The sequence below is a fragment of the Strongylocentrotus purpuratus genome, unplaced genomic scaffold (genome assembly GCF_000002235.5).
Source record: "Strongylocentrotus purpuratus isolate Spur 01 unplaced genomic scaffold, Spur_5.0 spur5_scaffold_6, whole genome shotgun sequence".
Lineage (NCBI taxonomy): Eukaryota > Metazoa > Echinodermata > Echinoidea > Camarodonta > Strongylocentrotidae > Strongylocentrotus > Strongylocentrotus purpuratus.
The window spans coordinates 792,785-819,691 of record NW_022145612.1 but is presented as its reverse complement, the minus strand read 5'-3'; the positions used below and the strand labels follow the sequence as shown (position 1 = coordinate 819,691).

Here is a 26,907-nt window from a genome sequence, read left to right as displayed (position 1 = left end):
CACGATGCGCGCACTAGATTTTGAAAAAACGCTATACCTTATATGTGTGTTATACCCTCGCACGCCGAATCATGAAAATGTCACGCATTGTTGATCTTTGAACTTGGTGTCTCTGCATTCAACATGCATGGGTATGGAGGAACTGGGGTAGACATTGATATCTTCATTAATCTACGGTAGTATGCCATGCGTGACTGTGAAATAGGTAGCTCAAGTCAATTGTTCATCAATTCCAATTGAACAGCATTGATGTGAAAGAGAATCCAATTCATTCTACATAACTGCATTGCACTCCTTCGTCTCATGACTCCCTCCCTACCAGTCTGTTAACCCTCACTCAGCCAAACAGCCATCGCGCATGAAGAATTCTTTCTTTTTTAAACAGTTTCTAATTTTTTTGTGGCATGATCGTTTTTGAAATGACCAAATGCATATGGAAATATAATCCTTTCAACACAGTTAAAAAAAAATAAAAAAACCTTGGTCATTTACATGTAAGTCAAAATTGGATAAGGAATTAAAAACCTAAAGGTATTTTATATTCATGACACCACAATTAAAGACTGGATATTGGTTATGTATCTATGATAAGAAACATCTCCCAGCATGGTACAACTCTTTCTTGTAGGTTGGCATAATTTGGAGACCCCTCCCCCCTCTTCAGCCTTCAATACTCATCCCAGTATGTCTTCTCTGTGCATATATAAATCCACTTGTTCTTATTGGATCCAAGATTAAACACTATGGGGTCATATGGATGACTGCATGATGTGAATATGAGAAAGGGGATTTTCCTGGTATTGCAGCTCAGCATTAAATGGGTGGTTGTGTGTCTGTATTCTATAGGCTACATTGTACCCCTGCATATATAGCCTATAATCTAGGCGGAGTGCCGAGCTTTTTTCTTTGCTGCTAGACTAACCCTAAGCAGAACGTCTGATACGGCGAGACTACGAACCGTGAGTCGCGAAGCGGCTCACCGCCTATAATCACTGGTCTAGCTTAGTCGTTGTTTTTTTATTATCGACCATGAATCCGTGGCAGTTTTTCGTACGAAAAAACCTCATGAATACGAAATGAACTCAACCAATCAGAAACACGTATGGAGAAGAGTCTATGCATATGCATATTATAAATCACGTGACATTACGTCATTTTCTTCATCCAAGATGGCGGGTAGTTCATGCGACGACGATCTTCTGCGAGAAAGTTTATCATATGCGGCCAACAAACTAGGCATTCCTAATGGAAATTCAGAGAACTGCAGGAATCCGCTATTCGTAGCGTTATTTAAGCCAGCAGGGATATTTTTGTTGCATTACCTACTGGTTTTGGAAAGAGTGCAATATACCAAGCAATCCCCTTGTGCTGTGATTTTCTATCTAGCGCAATCTTTTTTCGTTGCGGTTTCTTATATCTGATTGGTCGAACGTAACATAGGTGTACCTTATTTGGTAGGGCTGTTGAATGATTCATAGATCCGCCATTTTGAATATATATGAATATTGATTAGCTAGACCAGTGATTATAGGCGGTGAGCCGCTTCGCGACTCACGGTTCGTAGTCTCGCCGTATCAGACGTTCTGCTTAGGGTTAGTCTAGCAGCAAAGAAAAAAGCTCGGCACTCCGCCTAGATTATAGGCTACTGCATATAGGGCATGCATGTACATGTACAAGTCTAGAATTATCTGATTATGATTGCTGATCACATCTGTATGTATGATTCCATGCCAATATTTATGACATAAGTTATCCCTGTGGGACACCACAGCAAATTTATTTTTTGCATACATAGTTCCCGCTGCTCTATACTGAGGGAAATTTTGTAACGGTATGTAAGCTGAATTGTTAGTACATGATCCTGTAGCAAAATACATACCCCAATAAATGCATTGTGCAAACTTATTAACCGTACAAACACTGTATGATAACGTCTTGTATTATTTCATATATGAACTTCCGTGTTAACTAGATAAAGATCTAGAAATGCTACAAACCTATCGAATGCAGCCTCCTAAAATACTATTTTGTTACCCCATAACAAAATTGTCATACTCAAGATTTAAATTTAAAAAGACAATTTATAAGTATGACCAAATTGAAAGCCAATCTATACCTCGACCTGGCCTTACAGCACTATTCAAAGACACCATCTATTCATAAACAGAGTGATCTGAATTACGAAGCAAGGATTGCTGGCAGAAAGTGGATCATGATTGAATGGCATGATAATAGTACCTGGTTCCACAGGGCAAAGTACACGGCTCACAAGAAAGCCTTATAGAATAGAGACTATAAGGTCACAGCTAACGGCAGCCTTGCAGTGGGAATCCATTGACTATGATAAAAGCTTAAGTGTGCACATGAATTCATCTTTTCAAAGTAATATTACCCTGAAGGTGCGGAGTGTGGAAATTACAATCTTCATTCAATGACAGATCTATAAAAAGCAGATGAATATGTGCACTCCTAAAGAATGCACTTTAAAGGTACTTGTATACTTCAGGTGTCAACCATATGCTTGTAATAAACAATTATTATATTTCACTAGGATAATATATCATCTACATGCATCATTGTAATGGACACATAATATGTACCCAATACTATGAATATTTTTTTTTAACAACTTCAACCTTCTATAGAGTAGACTGTAAAGCAAATATAAAACTAGATATTTTACATGTAGGTAATAATCTTTAGTTCATTTCACTTTCCAAATGACACCGTTAAACAAATGCATTTCCTTTGAATCAGAGAGCAGAATTGTACCACAAAAATATCTTCTTCTTTTTTTTTGGGGGGGGGGGAGGTAAATAACTTTTTGTTCATGCTCTGCAGCAAAATAGGTTCCTGTCTGTACTTCATGAATTATAGAGAATTAAGGCATTAGAGCTGAATCTCTTCACCTTGTAAACACTAATCTGGAAATCATCTAGATTATCAAGGCAAGGATACAACCTAGGCCTAGACTTCCACCATATCTCTGATTATAGAGGGCAACAAAAGTACATTTCTTACTGCCTATCGGTAGTCAGTCTATACCCAGTGTTCATTTACTTTATGAATCCTACTTTTTAAATAATATTCTTATCTCACTGTCTGTTCACATCACAATGACATAATTCATTGACTTCCAGACCACTTGTGATTAATTATTAATTTAGACTTCACATGATGAAACATAATAATCAGGTTAATTGTAAATTTGACATACATTAGCACAGACATGTTTATTCACATTTGAGAGCACTGATGTGATAATTGCAACCTTTTTTCTGTAATATATCACTAAAGGAAGGGCTCCACACCAGCTTTCTTTGACTGAGAGTGAGGGGGTGGGAGGGGGTGGAGTCAGAACCATAGGGATTCTATAGTGCAACAGGCCCTGTCAGAGTTGTTAATTTTAAGGATCCACAGTGAAGAGGTTGGGGTGTCCCCTACTGATCTCAAGCCCTGCCAAAGGTTCTTACAGGATGAAAACCTTGATTTTCTAATACCTGTTTTCATGAAGGGGCAGGAGGAATGAAGATAGATGGACCGTAGATGAGTCACTTGTCTATAACATGACAACGTGTGTGTCGGCAAGGAAGTAATTTAGATCAAGCACTTAAGTTAATACCTCGTTTACATGGATAGCACACTTTACAACGTACTATCAATAGATCTATGAACAAGATACTTGATAATGTCCTAGTAGCCACACAATCTCTGTGTAAGAAGCAAATAATTTTCTGAGATTTTCCCCATGGTTTACAATGTTCAATCAATTCGACTGAGCACATGAGTTTGACACATGAGTTTGACACAAGAGATTGACAGCTCATCCATATGGTCAACTGGGTCACACATGTGGTCAACTAGGTAAGTGGTTAATTGAAAATATGGGAGAAACCAAAGAATAATAATTTACAAAACACATGAAGGGAGGGGAGGGAGGGGGAGGGAGGGAGGGGGAGGGAGGGAGGGAGGGAGGGAGGGAGGGAGGGAGGGAGGGAGGGATTGGAGGAAGAAGGGAGCAATAGGGAGAGAGATGTCAACATTTTGCACTGAAGACAGATAACTATTTTTAAATTCTTTTCATGTCTGAAGTCAAACATTTTTGTGGTTGGGATAACTCTCTTTGCTTTGCCTCATCAACCTCATGGAGCTAATTGTTTTCAAAATTTGTTTGACAGAGTGGAAAAATATTTGCATGAACTTGTTTATTTCTGAAACATGATGGACAACTATCAGCATTGAAAACTCTCAAATTGAATAGAACTCTACAAATATAACCTGTCAGAGTTTGGGGTTTTTTTGTTGTGTTTTTTGGGGTGGTGGAGGATAATGGATGTGGTCCCTCCCATCCCATCAATGTTAGTCAACAGCAAGAATTGGTAGACAAATTGATTTCTATACACACGCACAACAGTACAATGACCCTTAAAATGGTCTTCCAGAGTTCACAAGTTCGTAAAGTTAAGTGACAAAAATAAGCACATACCAGTATGTCCAAAGGTATGATTGAATCTTTCATTTTCATCATCAATAATCTGGTTAAGTCTTTTCAAGAAGATCATTAACAAATGGAAATGCTAACATGTTCTATACAGCCACATCAAGAGCAGAACAATCTATGCTAAATCTTCCTGTAAATACTTAGAATACTGTTGGTAAACAGAGTAACCCCTTCTAGAATCCTAATCAATGGAAGTAATTTAAAACAGGTTATCCCTTTTCTGGAAGGAAGATTAAGGTGAGCCCTATGATGGTTTGTAAATACTAGACAGGTGTTAATCCTATACCAGTTATAAGCACTCCATTGGGATCAATTTGCATATTACTGTGTGCCTGTCAGGAGTGATTTATGTTGATTGTAATCTGTATTGAAATACAATCACAGGTTGTTGAGTCAAGAAGTTACTGTGTTTGCCCCCCTAGACTGGTATCTTCATAGAAGGGTACTGGTAAGCAGGTTAACCCCTCAGAGGGCTTGGTAGATACAAATGACGATTATAGGGTCTTTCATTTCTTACAGTACAGCAGAGGATGAAGAGCAAATTATATTACAGAGATTATAAACAACAGGAGAAGTAGTATAGGGTCTACACATGAGGTATTACAGTAGAAGAGGGAGTGAGAGTAGATGTCATTATTTATTCAAGGAATGAGAGAAATTAACAAAAGAAAGCAATGAAGCAGAAAAAAAAGTAAAGATGTGTGAGGGTTGAATGCCTTGGCTTGAATAGACAAAAGGGACTTCTAGATTTGCGTGGAATGATACGTGTGACGTCCATTCAAAGCAGTGCATTAAAAGGACGTCGATTGTAGCAATCCACCTTTGTCTTCGTGCAAATCTAAAAGTCCCTTTTGTCAACCAGACAATCACCTCATAATGCACTATCCAGTCCCTTCTACACTTTTAGCAAGGACATCAAGTCTGACTATTGGAAGCATCATTTAGATCTATTCCAAGACGTGATTGGATCCTTGATTTGATTAGGTTTCAGGACTCAGGAGGACGGAGGTATGATAGACAAAGTAATTACAAACCAATATGTTTGTTATGATAGCCTCTCACAGATGAGACTTCCTTCATTCAATCTGCCTTCATGCCATTCATACTTACACATTATTGATTGCTCTACTATGCATAGTACAGTACATGTACACTCATCGTTTTTTCCCACCCAAACCAAGGATAATCTACACCTACTGAAATCTCATAATTCAATATGTTTAACATTAGTCATTCATATTTCCAATCAAATGAACGACAAACATTTCAGCTCTGTAGTCTCCTGAAAGTAACATCTCTTTGATGTAACTAAGATTTGATACACTGCTGGGCTGCATGTTCATGAGAAACTATGTATTATACCAAATTGGATTTGAACCCATAACCTTCACTTTGGGAAAGGACAATCCGTTTATAGTTCCTTTAGATACTATCAAATTAATGTCACCTCAGTTAAATTAAATAATGAAAGAATTACTTTCATGAAAGGAATTCTGAAACAAGATTAAATAAGAATTCTGAATCAAGCATTCTGAATCATGATTGGAGTCATATATATAGCTACATAATATCAATCATCTAGTAGATTAGTATCCAACAATTTTTATTTATTTTCCTTGTATGCAATTCTGAATGATTTCTCAGAATTGGTCCAATTTCCTCCTAAAAGAACTGATCTATTTACTGATAGCATCTCCTCTATTCCTAAGGGTATTATTGCTGTTTTGACCTCAACTCTGACCTGTGTGGGAGGGTGGGCGGGGCCTGACGACATTGATCTCTGTACATACCTCTCATTCTGAAGCATTGACTAGACTCCACCTGACAGGTCTTACAAACCTGAGAAAACTATTTCTCCCAAAGGGGTTGTGAAAATGTCCCTTTGACTTAACAGGGCCACTATGGAGGCCACTATGTTGACGTAACATAACATTCAGTATATACCGGTAGTTCTTTCTCATACAATACAATAAGAGGTTTCTACACTCTACAGTCCTGAATATTAGGTCAAGCCTACTCTTTTATCCTCCATTGACATACACTACATGTGTAGTGATACAAGAGACACTGTGAGGCAGTCAAGATTGATATTTTTGCTTTGGTTTTACTAATAATTTGTGCGTACCATTCACAGAAATGAGATGTACTGCAATATTCTTCTTCACAGAAACTGAAAAAAGGTCTAGATGGCATTTAAAGCAAATTGTATGCACTAGTCTATTATTTTGCAGAAGGTGTACACTGTTCACGCGATTGATTTCCAATAATCCATCATTACATGTCTCCTGTTCCTATTCAAGTCAACCCCAGGGTAATATATATAGCCCTTAACTAAACTAACTAGTATTATTAGTAATACCACGTGGACACATAGTATACATATCTGCCAAAAAATACAGTATACAACCCAATGATTAATTCTCAAGATTAGAAGACTTACATGTATATGTATTGGTACATGTAGGCTTATTTATTCAGATTCTATATTCATCTCATAATTTAGAATCTTGTCCTACATTCAGCTATCAAACCTGAATCGTGCACACACAAGCGCACGCATTCAATAGCCAGACGTACTATGGGCTTTGTTATGCAAATATCATTTGAGCCTTGGCCTCTCCCCATAGTTGTCAAAATACTCCGCTTGGTCCTTAGTCTACTCTCAAGGTTTTATCAGATTGCATATATTCCATATTGGATGGAACATAATTTGTCTGCACATCGATCTCACTTACTTCACATAAAATCATTTCAACTAGGCTCCTCTTCAATCATACTTCTACAAGTCATCTAATTACTCAAAGCCCACCAGGTTAGCAATCAATTCTGTGAAGATATTTAACATACCAGCATACTGCATGCACCACAGTCAAGGTTAACGGCAGACTGTGGTTGACATAAGCTCAAGGTAGACTGAGAGCCAGTATATTGACATATCACCTTCGCATTCCATATAGAACCATACATGCATGATTCATTGTGAAGGGGTGGTAGAATACATGCATACTATGTAGGCATTCATGCTTTCTCTACTACATCATCATACAATTCAAAATGTCAATATATTTGTTTACATGAGGAACAGTGTTGCTAGGCAGCACATACAAATCATCAATCATAATTGAAATGAAGGCTCTTATGCTTGATCACGGGATATTACCTTCACTAATTCACATTCAGAATTTTGTATATACTATAATGTATGTCATACATCAATGCTAGTATTCATTACAATATCCCATCTATTCTTACACTAAATATACAAGTGACAGAAGCCTTACAAAACAGACTGATTAGAATCTTTAGGAATGATTATTCTCCCTACTGAGCAATTTATAGCAGAACAGAGCAGTAACAGAGGAAATAACAGTAGACATATAAACAATCTACTTCTCATCTACATGTAACAGTATCCTGTATTAGAAGGACCTTTAAACAAATAGGGTATACACAGGTTTATATTTAGAATTCCATTGATGTAAAGAAGGATAAGAGAAAGTCTTGAAAGTAAGACTAGGGAGAGAGAGGGTATAAGAAGACCCCGCCCATCAACACGTCTGACCTCCTGACCCCTAACCAACCTCCTGCATTCCAAGTCCTATGACATCACAACTGTTGGGGAAACCTCAGTCTCAGTCAAATACTTTGTAAGGTCAAATCCATCATTGTTAAAGGTAATGTTTCACATCATTCAAAATTATCAAATTTGTCATACTTGGTCTTTGAATTAAGAACAACCAGGGGACAATTACCAGCTAAATAATTACAAATGACTGCTTGTTTGGCAAATATGGTGGTAGAAAAAAAAAATGGCTGCACTTTCATGAGTCATTGCAGTACAATCACAATACAGTCTTGATACATTTCGGCTTATAGTTAACTTGCAACATTGCCTCTCTCCCTATCAAATAGAATAAATGAAACCTCAGGAAGTAAACACATTTATTATGCACACTAATAAAGCAAGTAGATTTCCCAAACCTTCGATATTTAAAAGTAAGGTACAACTGTAACTCTGTAAGTCTTTAACATTTCTGATGCACTCCTAATTCATGTCTCTTATTTCAACCCTAAGGTGTTGATCTCACATTGCAATCTTATCACATAAATCTACTCTCAATTTCAGATATCCTTTCTTCCGCCTCTCACTTTTCACTAGTGATTGTGAAACAAATGCAAAGTTAGGCCTACATTTCTTATTAAACAAGAAATCTGCCCACCCCCTTATCAGACATCAGAATGCAAATAAAGGAACATTTATTACCTATGACTCATATACATTCTTTGGAATGCCATTCATTCTAAGCTCAAAGTCTCGTCTAATTAGAAGTTTACTTGGTCGGACATTATGGTTGAAAATGCTCATTTGGTGATGTTTGCAGAAAGAACATGGTTCCATTACATAATCATATTGTTTGCTGAGTGCCATAAATGATTCCTGTTGATGTATTTTCTTTTCAGTACAGAAACCTTTACTGCACATAATTTATTGGTAGCTTGGTATCATTAATGATAAAATGTATAAACTTTGGAGTTTAGATTCTACAGTTATAATCACTATACAAACAAAAACTGATTAGAGATCTTTCTATGTTCCGGTATAAATGTCAATTCCTTTATCTGATCTGCTAAGCTATAAGTTATTCAGAAATGCGATAAGCAAAGGTGAAAATGAAGATTTGACTAAGATGGGGGAGGCTGCATTAATTGGAAAATAAACTTTCAGAATGTCTTTAGAAGATTAAAAAATAACAAAATAACAAACTACCAAATAATCAAACAATCAGTGGTAAAGACGGCCTTCTTTACTTCCTCTTCATAGATGAAGATAATGAACAAACATGTATGACTGAAATCACTAAAACAAATCGATACTTGGCAAGATTAAGGAATACTAGAAACAAAGAAGGTATATACATGTAATGTGTCACTATCATGCTACTTGATCACCAATACACCATGGGTTTTAATTGTTTTTTTTTACTTTCAACAAATATCTTGAGCTTGTGTTTTTGATATATATGGTTACCCACTAGACAGCACAGCAGGAACAAACAAATTTCAAGACCACCATGCATCCACCTGTGTACTGTGTTTGTACTATATGTTCAATAATCTTCATAACACTCATAATGAAATAACGTGACCACCAGGTCTGCGCTGAGGAGGGAGAAATTAAAGTCATCAAAATTTCCTGTTATGTTGCTAACCTTGCATTCAACCGAGAAAAGTCTTTGGAACTTTCCTGAAAGCCGAGTGATATTTCATATGTCTCAGGTGATATTAACTTAAAATAATCAGTATTGTTTACAAGTCATTTTTAACATACAAAAGTTCATGTCAATTCAACTACATTTTGACTACCGGTACATTAATGTGTTTTTTCTCACTCTCTCTATTTTGCTCAAAAAATACAACCTATTTTTTGTTCTATATATTAGGGTTAATCTACCATGAATGAATAATGAACAGAATGGTGATAAATTCAATGTTTTAAAAAAGATACAAAGCAGGGGAAAGCCTAACAGTAACACTGAGCACACTATAGTTGTATTTAGATTGTAAATACTGACATAAGAGTAACATGTTGATATAGATGACCTAATTAGACCATTAACGATCTAATTATTATTTCCTGATTTATCTAGTCTTTTGCCAAGTGATATACATGCATTAAGGTCAATTAAAGTAAATCTCATTCATGAGTCATTAGAACAGAGACTATTCAAGCACAGGAAAAGGAGGAGAAAAAAAGAAGAAAGAAGGTGAAAAAAAGAAGAAAGAAGAACAAAATGAAGAAATTTATATGATGAGTCATATTTTAAAAGGAACAAGGAGAAGAAGAAAATTGTGTGTGTTTTTTTTAAGACAAAGGCTTTTCTAAGACACTGTACTATCAAATACTAGTAAATAATGAATAAACATGGTTTACAGCAAGGTCATTTATTTGATTTTATATTTCAGAGCTTGTTGGAGCATAATAATGTAAACCTCAGACATCTACAGTGAGGGCCACCAGTGACAGTCCCATCTACAACACAGGAAAGTGGTAATTTCCGGACCTCTTCTACGAGACATGGATGTGTTCAATTTCTTATCCCTGAATCCTCTCTACTATGAAATTCACTCTGACAAACTAATTCTTGGATTTATTAATAGCTCAGTGAGCTTCTGCTTTTGAGTAATGGCACCGAACGTGGCTTGGTACACAGCACTCTGCTGATACGTAACCTACAGAGTTCATTTCTGTAGGCTCACAATAATTGTGTGACTGTAAAACAAAATGAATATTGTAAGTGATTCATGTGAAGAGGACAATGTAAACCATTCATGTTAGAGTAGAGGACAAGGTGTTCAGGAGCAACTTAAAAAATAGATAAATTTATAAATGTATTTATCAATACATTATTTCAAAAATATATCTGACATCACTAGAGGTCAAAATTACAAAAGGACCATACAATTTTGGTTAGGTTATGAAGTCATTGTCATAAACATGTTTATCATTATTTTGCTTTGATTGACAACCTAAGATCTAAAAGAAGCCATCACTTTAACAATCTTTATATTCTCATTACCTTTTGTCATAATCTCATTATCTGGAAAGGATGATTAAATTACTGTCCATTATAAATTGTTATTATATCATTTACCGTATTCGTTCCTTGCCTGAGAGCTATTATTCTTCTAGCACTGAGTCCACCAGCTGGTACAAGTAGCTGGTTTGTCTAGCTGAACGGAAGCTTGTTTCTATCAACCCACCATAGCATGAATCCATTACTCATCCTTTATTCTCTTGCTATTTGTCTTGACTAAATCTGTAGTCTACACAAGCTGAGAAGGAACACCTCATAAAGTCAATAAGAGTCATGAGTGTCTTATCTTTCACTTTGTATTTCTTCACATACCGTGCTATTCCACAATATTGCTGTGTCACTATGAATGGAATATTATATTTTTATCACATAGTGAGAGGGGGGAGATACAGGAGAGGGGGAGGGGGTAAGGGGGAGGGGGTAAGGGGGAGATAAGGGGTGAGGGCAGAAAGAAAGAGGGATAGAGACAGACAGTGGCAGTCAGACTAGGGATAGAGAGAGAGCACACATTAGAGATAATCCATGAATACATGGATTTCCTTCAGTCTAGCCATGTCTGCCACTGAAATGGGAATTCATTTCAGTACCGGTAGTAAGAGAGATTAATATCTTGTTGATTATCAAAGAGTAAATGTCTTGCTGAGAAACTGTACTTCATTCATTCTTCCTTAATGGCTTTTCTCATATACACATCTTGTAGATGGATGGACAAGAATGCAATAAATCTCTCAGAATTAAAGTTATTCTTTGGGGTTAGTTCTCCTTTAATCACTCTCAATTCAGAATATACATCTTATTACCCATCCAGTAAAACTCTTACAGACAGAAAAAGCCATAGAATTAGTGTGAATGAGTCCATGTGTGTGTGTCATTGAGAGGTGGACAATCACAAGAAATCTGTCGTATCAATAGAAGACAGTCGTTGACCATGCGCCTTTGTGCTGAGGATCTAGTATTTGTAGATCAAGCTTTCATTGAATGCATTCCATTGCATTCCTTTCATTCACAGGTGGCCTCACTGATAGGTAGCAAAGTAGAGCTTAAAGGGATCGTTTAACGATGTTAAATCTGAGATACACGGCCCTACGTGTTATCAGTGTCTGTGATATGGTGAAACATTGAAGCCCTAAAAAAATTGCGCTTCAAAATGATCAAGAAGTGCCTCAAAAAAGTTAAAATCTTTGAGTGACCGGTTTTACCATAGTCATTTCACCCAATAGACTGTAGTGTTATGAAAACCGTCAGGCGAACGGTTTTCAAAATTTTAATTCCAATCATAAATATCTTGATAATCAGACAGGCGATCGGCTTGTAAAAGTCATGGGGTTCCTGACTAACCTTAAGGTTTATAATTATCATTGCATCATGAGCTAAATCCAGAATTTTATTTCAGAATCTGAGACAAAGTTACCGGATCCCTTTAAGGTTTATTTTTCTCACAACCCACTTAGGAAGGCCAGATATTGAAAGAAGCTGAATACCTCACCGCATACCTTAGAAGGAGATTCCTACATCCATGGAATGCATGAAACTAAATCATTTTGGTATTGTTCTATGGTGTGATGATAAATACCTATTATAATGGCTAGTACATACATGACAAGGTCCATGGTATAAAAACATGCGTTTCTAGCCAAACAGATAAAATACATCCCGGCCAAGCTTGGCAAGCCAGGAAGGAGTGTTGTACTGTGGAGCTTCAATTAAAGGGATAGTTGAGTTCTGTTTTCAGACCGCAAATGCCTTCAAAGTGCATGGTTATTGCTCTTATTCTTATCTATGACATTTATAGTGCCCTTTTAGAACCTAAAACTGCTATAAAGGTAATTTTAGACCCCAAAATGTGTGAAATTTAGCCAATACGATCATACCAATTCAGCTCCACTTTAAAAAAAAACATGGTGACCGTTAATTAATTCTTTACTTAAATATAACAATACATGAGCCGGCTAATTGTGGGTAATATAAGCCAATCGAAAATGCCAACAAAAAAGCCAACATCGGCAATGGCTGAAATACGATGTAAAATGCGTTATTTCTTATTTTTCAATGGTTTTTTGACATTTTTCAAAATATCTAATATTTGTGGTGGTACACAAGTATTAGAAATCATTATATTTCAGCCGTCTCTGAACCGATTTTGATCCAACAAAGATGATCTTGTCATTTACATATTATGTTCTTTCAAATTTGACACTCAGTTTTTCATTATCTCACAAAAAATTATTTTGTGTAGCGCCCTTTGCAACAGAACTCAACTATCCCTTTAAGAACAGTTTGAATTGGAGAGAGAGCTAGAGAGAGGGTAGAAGGGATGGGGCAAATTTTACAAAAAGTATGTAGACGAGAAGATAAAATAGGAAAGCAATGTTTTCCATCTAACAATGAAAGAACATTTTAAAACTTAACCTATTTTCTTTTATTTTGAATGAGCCTAATGTTCCCAAATTTCTGCCCACAGAAATAAACTAGACATACATTTTTATGCCCCCCCCCCTTACAAACTGACAGCAGGTCTTGAGCTATACATGCACTCTTTATTAAATCAATACACTTGGTACTCTTCCTGTGTGTATTTAAAATAAAATGCCTATATGAAGCATATTATTATGTTGAATCCTATACATGCAAAGCTGACTCTGTCTAGATCAATGAAACCTGCTTCAATTGAAACCTGTACGATTCATATCATACAGCAATAGCCTGATATTGGCAATAACAAGAGTAATGGATGTCATACACTAATCCAATCTGCTCTCTCCGTGTGTATACGGTATACATGTCTATCGAAAGTATTTCTGTGTACCGGTTTTTAATTTCCTTGTACGGATTTGTAGTTGCATGCTCCTAGAGTGTGCTTACCGAATGAAAGTCTTGGTCGGGAATATTATTATTGTTCATTCATTATTATAATGACATCATGAAAGCATGGTACTTATAATCATAACATACTATTGGTAGAGGATGATTTTAGGCACGAAGAGGAGAAATAGAATGTTCCTTGCGCTTGCCTGATGGGCCTGATGGGGCCCTTGCCGACTCGCAAAGCGTTCACGCACGGGGGACTAGCCGCATCGCACGGTATCACACCTCCGATCATACAGGTGGTATGGGGTGTATGCCTCGCATGACAGACCGTCAATTATTGACATTTATACAGATTGAATAACTATCAAATAAATATATGAATATAAAAACTGAATCACTTACCAATACTGACAATCTTGATGTTCTGGTCTTCCAGGAACTTGATGGCAATGGAGACATTTTCCAATTTCATGGACCTGAAGGTCGGCCTCTTGTTGAACTTGGAGATTCTCTTCTGCGAGAGGACCTCAATCAAAGCAATAAGCCTCAAACCATCGCCAAGATCCGTCTCTAAGCTGCTGATATGCTTCTGAGCCACCTTTAAATGCTCGTTGCACCATCTTGTAAAGGTGTTTTGCTGGATTCTCTTCCAGGGTGCGTCGTCTGCTAAATCTCTCTCTGCAAGCGGCATCTCCTCTTCGTCCTCCAAATCGTACTTCTGTTCCCCTCCATCGTCGGTTGGTTCATTAGTACTCATGACGCTTCCTCTTACTCGGTACCCGAGAGCCTATCAAAAACAAGCATTTACACGTTACATGACATATTTGGGCGGAGCCTAGTATTTTCATGAATAATGCATGAATCTATTGTTAAGAGCAACGTTGATACATGGATAGTATTTTTATTATCGTGGGCGTTCAAGCGACGGGGATATTATTTGACCACTGACTAACCGTCGGAATATGTTTTTTTTTGCGGCTACTGCTTTTTACATATTATTAATGACAAACTTCGGAAGTAACCAACTTTATACACACTAAGATGCTATAGGGAAGTCAATAACATGGCTGGGTAATGAACTCGGGTTATCATAACCAATCTCGCCATCTTATCAAAGAATAGTAAGTAAAATGAAGTTACATGTTTATTAGTTTTCATTTTTTCATTAGTAATTGAATATTGAAATAATTGAAATTCAATTAGTATTTGAAATGTGAAGCGTCAGGAGAGTCAAGTCTGACAGATATGACGCTATACAAGATCCCACTATTATTATAAGATCAGTTCTACACCACAAGAAAGCAATTCAAGAGCCCCCTTAATTTATATATATTCATTAAAAGGAATGTTGTTAATTGTATGATCATCTTTTGTTTCGGTTTGTGTGGCATTAACTTTATAGAGAGAGAGAGCAAGGAAAGGGAATCTTTATTATCTTTAGAAATATATATCGTGATCAAAATTAACATCATAATATGTTAAACATAATATATATTAATAATAATATTTTTTACTCAATGTTGCTCTTCCTGAGGGCCATGCAATTATTATTACCCCAGTGATTGCCAGTTACACTTTTACACCTGGGTGGAGAGTGATACACGTTGATTAACGTCTTGCCAAAGGATGTTAATGTTGGGCTGAGATTCGAACCCTCAACCCTTGGATGGAGAGCCAATCTGTTAACCCTAATAAGGCCGGGCTATTTGAGGTCTTAGTACGGCCGGGGGGTGCATTATGGCCCCCCCCCCTTACGATCGCCGCGAAAATTTGCACGCATGTCAAGTGAAGTGTATAGAATAATATGATAATTTCAATTTTTTGAAAAATTCACTCATTTGCATATTTATGGTAATTTATGCAAATAAAGTCATAAAAATCACATTTATACCCATAAATCATATATTATTCATATTTAAGCATTCTTTTTCACTACATAATATTCATCAGACCGTTCTGAATAATAATACAACAACAAAAAATTGAAAGAGCCAGCTTATTCCTTATGTTATCCCTTGTTTTGCTAATTTCTTACTTACTTCAATTCAACTATTTTGACTCCCAAAACAACCACCTAAACTTTAAACAAGACCCAATAACCCATGTTTGATCTGTTTTTAGGAAAAATGACTTTTCCATATGTTTTGTACACAAATCACGAAAATGAGCGATTTTCGGGCTGACATGCAAAGACAAAAGGTCACGTGACCTTGTAACCGTAGGTCCGATTTTCAAAAAAATTCTTTTAAAAGTTGCGCAAGACTCGAAAGAAAAAAGTCAGCTAGCGGCGGGGCGCCATTCATATGCGTTCCCGAGCAATCGGAAAAATCGTGGAAGGGGGGCATAATGGCCCCCCCCCCCCCGGCCTTATTACGGTTAAGAGAGAGGGGCGATCTTACCAGGGGTAATACTGGTCTTTGATGGCCCTCTCCCTTTCTTTCCCTATTTCTCTTTCTGCTGGCTGTACTAGTTTGGCCAGGAGGTGTAACACCACATAGTGTGGTCGGTGACAGTTGGCTATCTCATCAATTCAGCTCTCAATTAATATAAGTAAAAGAGGATCATGGGGGACCAATGGTTACCGATTAGGCATTGTTTTAGAGGGAGCAAGTAGCTACAAGTAGGACAGTGGGGCTTAAAGCCCACCGCACACTATACGATCTAAATGCGTTCCCATTTTAGAATAAATCACAATTATTGTATTTCACAAGAACAATCAAACAAATAATATCTTAATGATCGCAGTTCAAAATAGCCATTTGAATGATAAAACTAAAATTTAAAGGTACCAAAAGCATACTTATAGGAAGAAAAGTCAAGTCGGTTTCGAATCGTAGTGACGTCAGACCATTCGTACGATTGTCTACGATTTCAAGCCGATTGAGTCATAATCTCAACTAGAAAACTTTAGATAAACTGATGTGAACTGATATTCAAATTGTAGTTTTATTTCATCATTTAAAACGCAATCACTAAGATTACAGTTGTTTAATTTCTTATCCAATGCAAATTGTGATTTCTTCGAAAATCGAATCGCAGTTAGATCGTCTCGTGTGCGGTAGGCTTTACAGGCAGCCTATATGTAGGTCTTATCATTAATATTTGTGATACATTCCATCACAAAATAGCGAATTTACCAGTTGAAATCAAATAATTCTGACATTGTCTCTTTATCATTAGAATAGCTACCCACTTACTTAACTAATATTATTATTAAAACATTTTACATGGGTCAGAGGTGTACTGTTATTTTTTTTGTTGGGGGTGGGGGAGGGGGGATAGGGAAAGTCACTACTCCAAATATTTTAGAAAGGACATAGAAGTGTTCCATTAGTTAAGATATAAGTGTTCACTTCCATTGGTTAAGAAATATATTAGGTATCAATAAGAAATGGGCCAATTAGCAATGTTAGACGGAGTGTGGGAGCATACCTCTTGATCATGAAGCAAATCTGTCGAATCCTATAGGAAAGTATTTTGCACCCATGATAAATGTGAAAAGCGAATCATTACTTATTTAACAAAAACAAAAAACAAGAGACAAGGAATAAATCTGTATGCTTGGGAAGAAATAGGAATAAAAATTAGAGTATAAGATATATTTAAAATATTTAAAAATATGGAACAAAACGTATTTGATCATGCATATGATAAAAAACAATAAACACCATAAACTACGCAAAAATATATTTAGACTTTGACTTAGCTCATAACCTTCGATCGAATACAAACCAAATATAATTATAGACATACAGACAAAATCTCCCAATTCGTCATAATTGTAAAATTGGAGATGAAATCCACATTATAATGAACTGTACAAGATATTACGCTGAGAGGAATGCAATTGTAACTATCTTTCTTCCTTCATCTCCTCTTTTCTCCACCACGTATATAGCTACGCCATGGTACACTACTGAGTATTAAATAAATGATTAAAGTAATACATATAAATAAGTAAGTAAGTAAATAAATAAATTAATTCATTCATTCATTCATTTAAAAATTAAATAACTAGAAACAAAAGAAAGTATGAACAAAAAGGAAGAAAGAACTTCGGTTTCAAACCGCATGGCTGACGAGTCACCACAGATGGCGCTATTTACCAAAACAGATCCCAGTATTCATAAACGTGATGACCGAGAGTTTTGACCTTTGTGATTCCAATACATGTGTTGTGTAATTGCTTCCGGGTTACGCAGCATCATCATAAACCTCAGGTAATGCAGAAACAATAATCCTCGATATGAGAAATAGTATTCATAGCGGAGTTATATCTAAGGAATACCATTATTACCGAAGCAAAATGTGTCAGTTCCCACACAATTCAACGAAATAATTTATTCCGTAATGAATCATTCAATGAATTAAGACATGGCTATATTATATTCTTCAAATAAAAGAATTCCTACATTTGTCACTTAAAAACACGAAGTAACGTTTAAGTTTGCTTCCCCACTCTGGGGAAAACACAATCATGTTATCCGTATAGGGTTAATCAATAAAATTAAACATAATTATTGCACTGATATTAGGCCTACATAAAAACAAAAATAGAACATACGAAACAAAGGATGATAAAGAACGATCAATTTTGTTTTTAAAATCACGATGAAGTGTAAGAAAAACGAAGTGATTTTCAAGAGCATTGTTAACACCTAGCCTATGATAATCAATCAGTGAAGAGAGGTAGGCGTGGCCCGGATCGAACGTGTACATACAACCATGTTATCTCACGCTGGCATGTGTGTCAATGCGTTAATAGTTTAGTAAGACAACAAACATGAGCGCCAAATCATAGTGAAAATGAATCGATCTAACATTTCGTCGCACAATGAACATAATATAAAAGCAAACCATAACATATTTACAAAAATATTTTCTCCTCAATGTGTCTCAATATTACGAAACAGTGAAATATGTTGCATTATTGAGCTAGCTACAACAAATATTCACAAAATAGATATCTAATAAAGATTAGAAAGTAGAGTGACTTACACTTTACAGAATAAAATTAATTCAGGTGATTGAGTTGCTCCAAAGAGCAGTAAGATGGGTCTATTTGTGGATAAAAATAGACCCAATCCAGATGAAAGTCAAGATGGTGATCCAGATACACTCTACACACAAGGAGTATAAATAAAATATACCCCTAAGGTTTAGTCCCAGTCAACATGAAATCCACCAGAGACGTTCGTAGAATACGTCCAAAGCCGGAAAACGAGAAAAAGGCAAGGATGCTATCCGCTGTAGAATAGTAAGACCGATACTTCGCTGGGGGGCAGCAAAGGCGTCCCAGGAATTTTATCCACCAACTCCAGCATACAAGTTTATGCCGACTATCACAGTGAGATCTAATTAACCTTCGCGCCCTCTAGACAAATCAGATTTGTCGTTACATAGCCGGGGTTTCTATCGAAGAACGTGATTGGTGGAAGGTTGTGTACGAGATTCGGTAGAGTTGTTATAGAGGAGTGTTTAAAGGTTGTAGATGCTTTTGAAATGTAGGATGCGGGGTTGGATGAATGGCGACTACAAGGACTAAGAGGAGGAGGGAACTAGGCATTGGTGTTGGCAACCTTTTCGTAACGATCTAGACTCAACTTTAGACTCCTCAGTCAGATGAACGTTCAGCATTGAGGCCAGTCACAGACTGTGCTGGGGAATGGTAGAGCACTGCACTCCTTATTTGGTCATTGACGGGGTTGTGTACAAGGCCTGACACATCACATAACTCTCCGCGCTCTCACCCCTGCCTCTACCCGTCTCATCATGCTCATCCAGACTTTATATCTCATAGAGACTAACAAACAAATACACATTCACTCACTCTGTACACACACATCATTACAAACATGCTCTCACAATGTTATCACAAGCAGTATTCAGTTAAGGTCTAATTTTATTGCAAACAGCACCAACGTCAAACATGAGCAGATAAAATTTCTTTTTGTGGAAAAATGTCGACCGTTTTCGATTCTTTTGCCAACTAGCTCTAGTTCGTCAAGTCCTTCTTTTATATCATCCTTGAGATAATGTTGAATCTTCACGTCCTCGACAAGGTGATAACTATAGAGTCGATGATAAAAGTATAATTATCGAGGGACAGTCCAAGAGGAAACTAATCTCGTGTATTCATCTCGACCCTTAGGACCGGATGTCATTCTAACTGGTCATCAACATTCACCCACCACTATCAACCTACAATGACAGCGTAGAAAGTGGAAATAAAACATCTCTAAGAAATCTCAACGTCTACAGTTTCATCCAAGAATTCGTATCATCACCTTTGCTGAAATATTATCTTTAAAAAGATTTGTTTTCCGTTAGCATTCGTGTAAATAAAGATTTGTTAATTTCATCGTGGTTTCGTGACTATTATTAAGATCAACGATCTCACAATCATTAACGTCTCTAAAGTTATTCTGATTTACACTGCTTGCATTGAAAACAAAGCATTCTACAAAGTGATAATAAAATCAATAGTAATAAAAGAATGCCATATGCTGCTAACATTAGATTAATTACCTTCCAATTACGGTCTTTCACAAAATCAAATCCCGTGAAAGAATAATCACTTAATTCAATAAACAGAGGAACATCGTCTGTAGATATGAACTTGTAGGACAAACCCTCCACGACCTTTTGACCTCTTAAAGCTCTACAGAACGAGAACGTTAAGCGGAGGACCAAAGTTAGAAAAGAGGGGTCTGTCTGCCACTACCACACAAACCAAGCACACCTTGTTCATTCGAAAGATTTATCATAATACACAGTATGTCAGAGGGTTTTTTTTCCTTCTAATTTGTAGCGAACACCCCTAAATCGGAGGGGGCGTCCAAAAAAGAGGCCCTATTAAAGAAAAATAGTATTTTGTGAATAACATTTTTAAGGAAACCTTAAACCATCGAAAATTTGGTGTCATAATGAAAGAAAATTAAATAATCTATATTTTGATACCAATTTCAACGGAAATCGAATTTATTAACATCGAAAAATTTAAGTAAATAACATGATTGTTGGGTGATATTTTTCGAAATATTGAATTATTATTTCCGTATATCAAAATTGGAGAAGTGCCTTTTTTTTTTTTTAACTTTCCAGGAATTTGCCCATGTACAAGGACAATATCATGTGCAAAGGAGAGGCTTATCTCTTTCAGTGAAAAGTTAAAGCAACTCAAAGTTATTGATTTGATTTTCACAAAAACAACATTTTTGCCCACATGTGTATTTACTGCATTCATATCCGTGTGTTAGTGTATTAAGGACCTGTTTTGTGTGTTCACATCGAGTTTTAGTTAATATCAATTTCATTGAGTTATGTAGTGTGTGAAATGTAAATTTGAGCCGAAAAGGTGCTTTTTGGAGATATCTTTTCCTTCTAATTTTAGCCAGTATCTCGGTATATTAACTTGACAAAAGTGATTGGACATGTTGAAGTGCAGAAAGTTCAAAGGATTGGAGTGCTTAATGCAATATTATTGATAATTACTTCTTCTGTACTCTGTGATGTTTCATGTGGGCATTGGCAGTCTCTTCCCCCCCCCCCTCAGATTCGCGGCAAGGGCACCCCCTACACCCCATTCATAAAGATAGATGTGGATCCGAATACAACCTTCTGTTGTATACAAGTGGAGAGAGTGTGAGTTTATATAGTTAAAGCTTCTAAAAACACTCCCATTTACCTTTTATCATCTACACAATTTCTTGCTGTTTGCTGCCTCGAGATCACCGGAGCGAAGACAGATAACTATGTTTAGCTAGAATCTCAATTCAGTAAAGTAAAAAACACTCCCATTTACCTTTTATCATCTACACAATTTCTTGCTGTTTGCTGCCTCGAGATCACCGGAGCGAAGACAGATAACTATGTTTAGCTAGAATCTCAATTCAGTAAAGTAAAAAACACTCCCATTTACCTTTTATCATCTACACAATTTCTTGCTGTTTGCTGCCTCGAGATCACCGGAGCGAAGACAGATAACTATGTTATAGCTAGAATTAAAAAGAGCAAACAATGGGGGCAGTGCAATTTAAATTTCAAGTGATGGATTAGAGTTTTTATCGCTCACGATGGCTATCTAGAATGTTCTGAATTGCCAAAACTCGAGAGCTTCCAGGGGCTTAGACTCCTGGGTCCCTGGCTGGGACACTGTCCCTGCAACCCATGCACAAGGGGCCCTAAGATGTACCCCATTAGTAAAGATAAAAGTGGTTCCTCATACAACCCGCTGGTATATAAAATTGTCCTTAGGATTCATATTGTACATTGTTTTACTTAAGTTGAAGTATACGATCGACTATAAGAATTTTCAGGCGAATGGCATCCCATGTTTCGGACCCTACAGTTTTTATAGAAATCGTATCTGGACCGTCAAAGAAAAAGTTTGAGAACCCATGTTCTATACCATCACTTTAACATTTTGGATAGGGGCTGATGCGAACATAGTTTGCTGACAAGATATTGGCATTATCCTGGTTATCCAGAACGCCAGCCAAAAAAGGAGGTGGAGGTACATCCATGGATAGATTATGTATATCTACCTTATCTAGACTAGCTATGATGCACATCATGTTATAACTATGAGAGCAATTTGAAGGATACTCAGAAAATGAGGGGATGCTGAGAACATTGTTTTTTGAAATTTTTATTCAGAATATCCAATTGCTCATTTAAATCAGCCAATGACCCCAAACAAAAAATTGAAGAAAATGTAGAGAAGACCCTGCATGCTTACAGGTCTATCATGATTATGGGAACGGTGTGAGGGATTTGTTTTCTTCCAGACGTGTTATGATGCACAATATTAAACCGATGTCCCTTGTAACCAGACAGATGCACGACTCATGGAATACTAGAGCTATATAATTATCACGGTCACAAAGGTTCGTACGAACGGTATTTTCGTACGAATCTCCCCGTTTTTCCATTGTCTTCCCGAATTTCCATTGTCTGAAAATCGTTCGTACGGCGTTCGTAGCAGTTCGTAATAGCATTCGTGACCGAGGCTTAAAGCCCTTATCACATAATTCACATTTGATAGTAAGACTTTTTTCACTATTTTGATAAACTGTATTCTAATGGTTGTAAAATAAGAAATGATTAACTATATTAACGCCACTTAAAAATATTAAAGGAGGAAAACCATAAAGAGAAGTCTTCAGGAGCAAATCTGATAAGTAAAAACTATTCATTTGTATACGTTTTTCTTTAATAATGGAAAGAAAACACATTTTTTTTGGCTCAGACTTGATATCCAAAATATGTATTGAAAAGAATTGACCCCACATTAAGGCTCCGGCATTCATTCTGCATGGTCTTCTGAAAAATACTTGAGGATTCACAAGACCGGGGTGTCACGTTTACGGGCATTTTGACAATTTTTTTGAGGGTTCAAGAGACCTATGTCTATATAATCCCAGCTAATTCAAAAGCAGTATTTTTCTTTGTAAAAGGTTGCAAAAGGTTGCAAGAAAGTTCGCAAACAGTTTTCATTGTCGCAAACAATTTGTCTCGCCGCAAAGAAATTTTGAATTTATTTTATAGTCTTAGGCCTTTTCGAACGGTTGTAAGACGGTGTTGCTGAAGTTCTTTTTGATTCGCCAATGCTAGCGACCACGTTACCTTATAATTCCTATATAAAATCGACCCACTGAGTACTAGGAGTTAGCAAAAGGTCCCAAACATTCACAAATAATGCCAAAGGATTGGCAAATAGTTATATAATATTGCCTTAAAGAGTGATACAAGAACTTATTGCTTGAGGTATGAAAATATTGGACGAGCCGAAGACGAGTCTAAAATTGTCTTAGCGAGAGCAATATATTCTTGTATCACACGAAAACAAAGCCATACAATATTATTATTGTCTATATTAGTCTGACTAGCCAAATATCAACATTCAACTTACCTCGGTAAATATTTGTGTTCTTGTGATATCGATAGTTAAAGTTCCCGGATGGACCGAGCAATACGAAAACAATATTGGTCAGTCATCCGGCTACTGCGCTAAAGATATTGAATACGCTGAATTATTGTACCACTTGGAAGCCTTATATACAGGCACGTAGCCACGGGGGGGGGGGGGACACAGGGGGGGGGGGGCACATGCCCCCCAATTTTTTTCAAGGTCGGTTGAACTTTTTGTAGACCCCTCCCCAGGACGTCGATCAATTACATGTATGTGCCCCCCCCCCCCAAAAAAAAAAAAAAAAACATTATATAGATAACATTTGCTTATATTCCCCAAAACTGTCGCTAACATTTGCTTACAGTTGCAAATAGTCGCCCCCTACAAAGGCACCCCCTACACCCCATTCATAAAGATAGATGTGGATCCGAATACAACCTTCTGTTGTATACAAGTGGAGAGAGTGTGAGTTTATATAGTTAAAGCTTCTAAAAACACTCCCATTTACCTTTTATCATCTACACAATTTCTTGCTGTTTGCTGCCTCGAGATCACCGGAGCGAAGACAGATAACTATGTTATAGCTAGAATCTCAATTCAGTAAAGGATCAATTCTTTTTATGCAGATGGTTCTTTTACCATTCTTGACCAGAAGTGCGTTTCAAACTCAATAATGTGGGCATCATCCCATTGAATTTTGTGTCCAGTATTGAGGACGTTTTCTACTTCTGAATGAGATGGAATGCCTAATCTGAGGACTCTTTAAAAAGAGCAAACAATGGGGGCAGTGCAATTTAAATTTCAAGGGATGGATTAGAGTTTTTATCGCTCACGATGGCTATCTAGAATGTTCTGAATTACCAAAACTCGAGAGCTTCCAGGGGCTCAGACTCCTGGGTCCCTGCAACCCATGCACAAGGGGCCCTAAGATGTACCCATTAGTAAAGATAAAAGTGGTTCCTCATACAACCCGCTGGTGTATAAAATTGTCCTTAGGATTCTTATTGTACATTGTTTTACTTAAGTTGAAGTATACGATCGACCATAAGAATTTTCAGGCGAATGGCATCCCATGTTTCGGACCCTACAGCTTTTATAGAAATCGTATCTGGACCGTCAAAGAAAAAGTTTGAGAACCCATGTTCTATACCATCACTATAACATTTTGGATAGGGGCTGATGCGAACATAGTTTGCTGACAAGATATTGGCATTATCCTGGCTATCCAGAACGCCAGCCAAAAAAGGAGGTGGAGGTACATCCATGGATAGATATCTAGACTAACTATGATGCACACCATGTAATAACTATAAGAGCAATTTGAAGGATACTCAGAAAATGAGGGGATGCTAAGAACATTGTTTTTTGAAATTTTTATTCAGAATATCCAATTGCTCATTTAAATCAGCCAATGACCCCAAACAAAAAAATTGAAGAAAATGTAGAGAAGACACTGCTTACAGGTCTATCATGATTATGGGAACGGTGTGAGGGATTTTTTTTTCTTCCCGTCGTGTTATGATGCACAATATTAAACCGATGTCCATTGTAACCAGACAGATACACGACTCATGGAATACTTAGATCTATATAATTATCACAGTAAACCTCTTATCACATAATTCACATTTGATAGTAAGACTTTTTCACTATTTTGATAAACTGTATTCTAATGGTTGTAAGATAAGAAATGATTAACTATATTAACGCCACTTAAAAATATTAAAGGAGGAAAACCATAAAGAGAAGTCTTCAGGAGCAAATCTGATAAGTAAAAACTATTCATTTCTATACGTTTTTCTTCAATAATGGAAAGAAAACACATTTTTTTTTGGCTCAGACTTGATATCCAAAGTATGTATTGAAAAGAATTGACTCCACATTAAGGTTCCGGCATTCTGCATGGTCTCCTGAAAAATGCTTCAGGATTCACAAGACCGGCCGGGGTGTCAGGTTTACGGGCATTTTGACAATTCTTTTGAGGGTTCAAGAGACCTATGTCTATATAATCCCAGCTAATTCAAAAGCAGTATTTTTCTTTGTAAAAGGTTGCAAAAGGTTGCAAGAAAGTTCGCAAACAGTTTTCATTGTCGCAAACAATTTGTCTCGTCGCAAACAATTTGTCTCGCCGCAAAGAAATTTTGAATTTATTTTATAGTCTTGGGCCTTTTCGAACGGTTGTAAGACGGTGTTGCTGAAGTTTCTTTTTGATTCGCCAATGCTAGCGACCACGTTACCTTATAATTCCTATATAAAATCGACCCACTGAGTACCAGGAGTTAGCAAAAGGTCCCAAACATTCACAAATAATGCCAAAGGATTGGCAAATAGTTATATAATATTGCCTTTGAGAGTGATACAAGAACATTTTGCTTGAGGTGTGAAAATATTGGACGAGCCGAAGACGAGTCTAATATTGTCTTAGCGAGAGCAATATATTCTTGTATCACACGAAAACAAAGCCATACAATATTATTATTGTCTATATTAGTCTGACTAGCCAAATATCAAAATTCAACTTACCTCGGTAAATATTTGTGTTCGTGTGATATCGATAGTTCCCGGATGACCGAGCAATACGAAAACAATATTGGTCAGTCATCCGGCTACTGCGCTAAAGATATTGAATACGCTGAATTATTGTACCACTTGGAAGCCTTATATACAGGCACGTAGCCACGGGGGGGGGGGGGGACACAGGGGGGGGGGGCACGGGGGGGCACATGCCCCCAAATTTTTTTCAAGGTCGGTTGAACTTTTTGTAGACCCCTCCCCAGGACGTCGATCAATTACATGTATGTGCCCCCCCCCCAAAAAAAAAACAAAAAACAAACAAACAAACATTATATAGATAACATTTGCTAATATTCCCCAAAACTGTCGCTAACATTTGCTTACAGTTGCAAATAGTCGCCAACTGACTTTTGCAAACACTTTCGCAAACATTCGCTCAAATGTGCTCATTGTCGCTAAACATCGCTAAAAGTTGGTGAATCCAAAATTCGCAACGTTCGTAAGCACTCGCCGCTCAGTGAAATCATGTATTAGGTTCATGGTGAAATACACCCTTTAGAGGTTATATCACTGAA

The 26,907-nt window shown here is 36.9% G+C and overlaps 1 protein-coding gene across 4 annotated transcripts in view; it reads right to left on the bottom strand.

Moving 5' to 3' along the window:
- LOC579510 (filamin-A) overlaps window positions 1-26,413 on the bottom strand; it is an 80,115-nt gene extending 53,702 nt beyond the window's left edge. For 2 of the 4 annotated variants that reach the window (XM_030972007.1, XM_030972009.1), the window contains exons 1-2: window positions 17,338-17,362; window positions 14,308-14,692 (exon numbers count right to left, since the gene is read on the bottom strand). In XM_030972007.1, coding sequence (XP_030827867.1) covers window positions 14,308-14,662 — 355 coding nt within the window. In that variant the 5' untranslated portion in view covers window positions 14,663-14,692; window positions 17,338-17,362. Of the gene's footprint in view, window positions 1-14,307; window positions 14,693-17,337; window positions 17,368-18,903; window positions 19,092-26,341 lie in introns of those variants that run through there. The other 2 variants (XM_030972008.1, XM_030972006.1) reach the window with 2 other exon arrangements.
- Window positions 26,414-26,907: the final 494 nt, after the last annotated feature.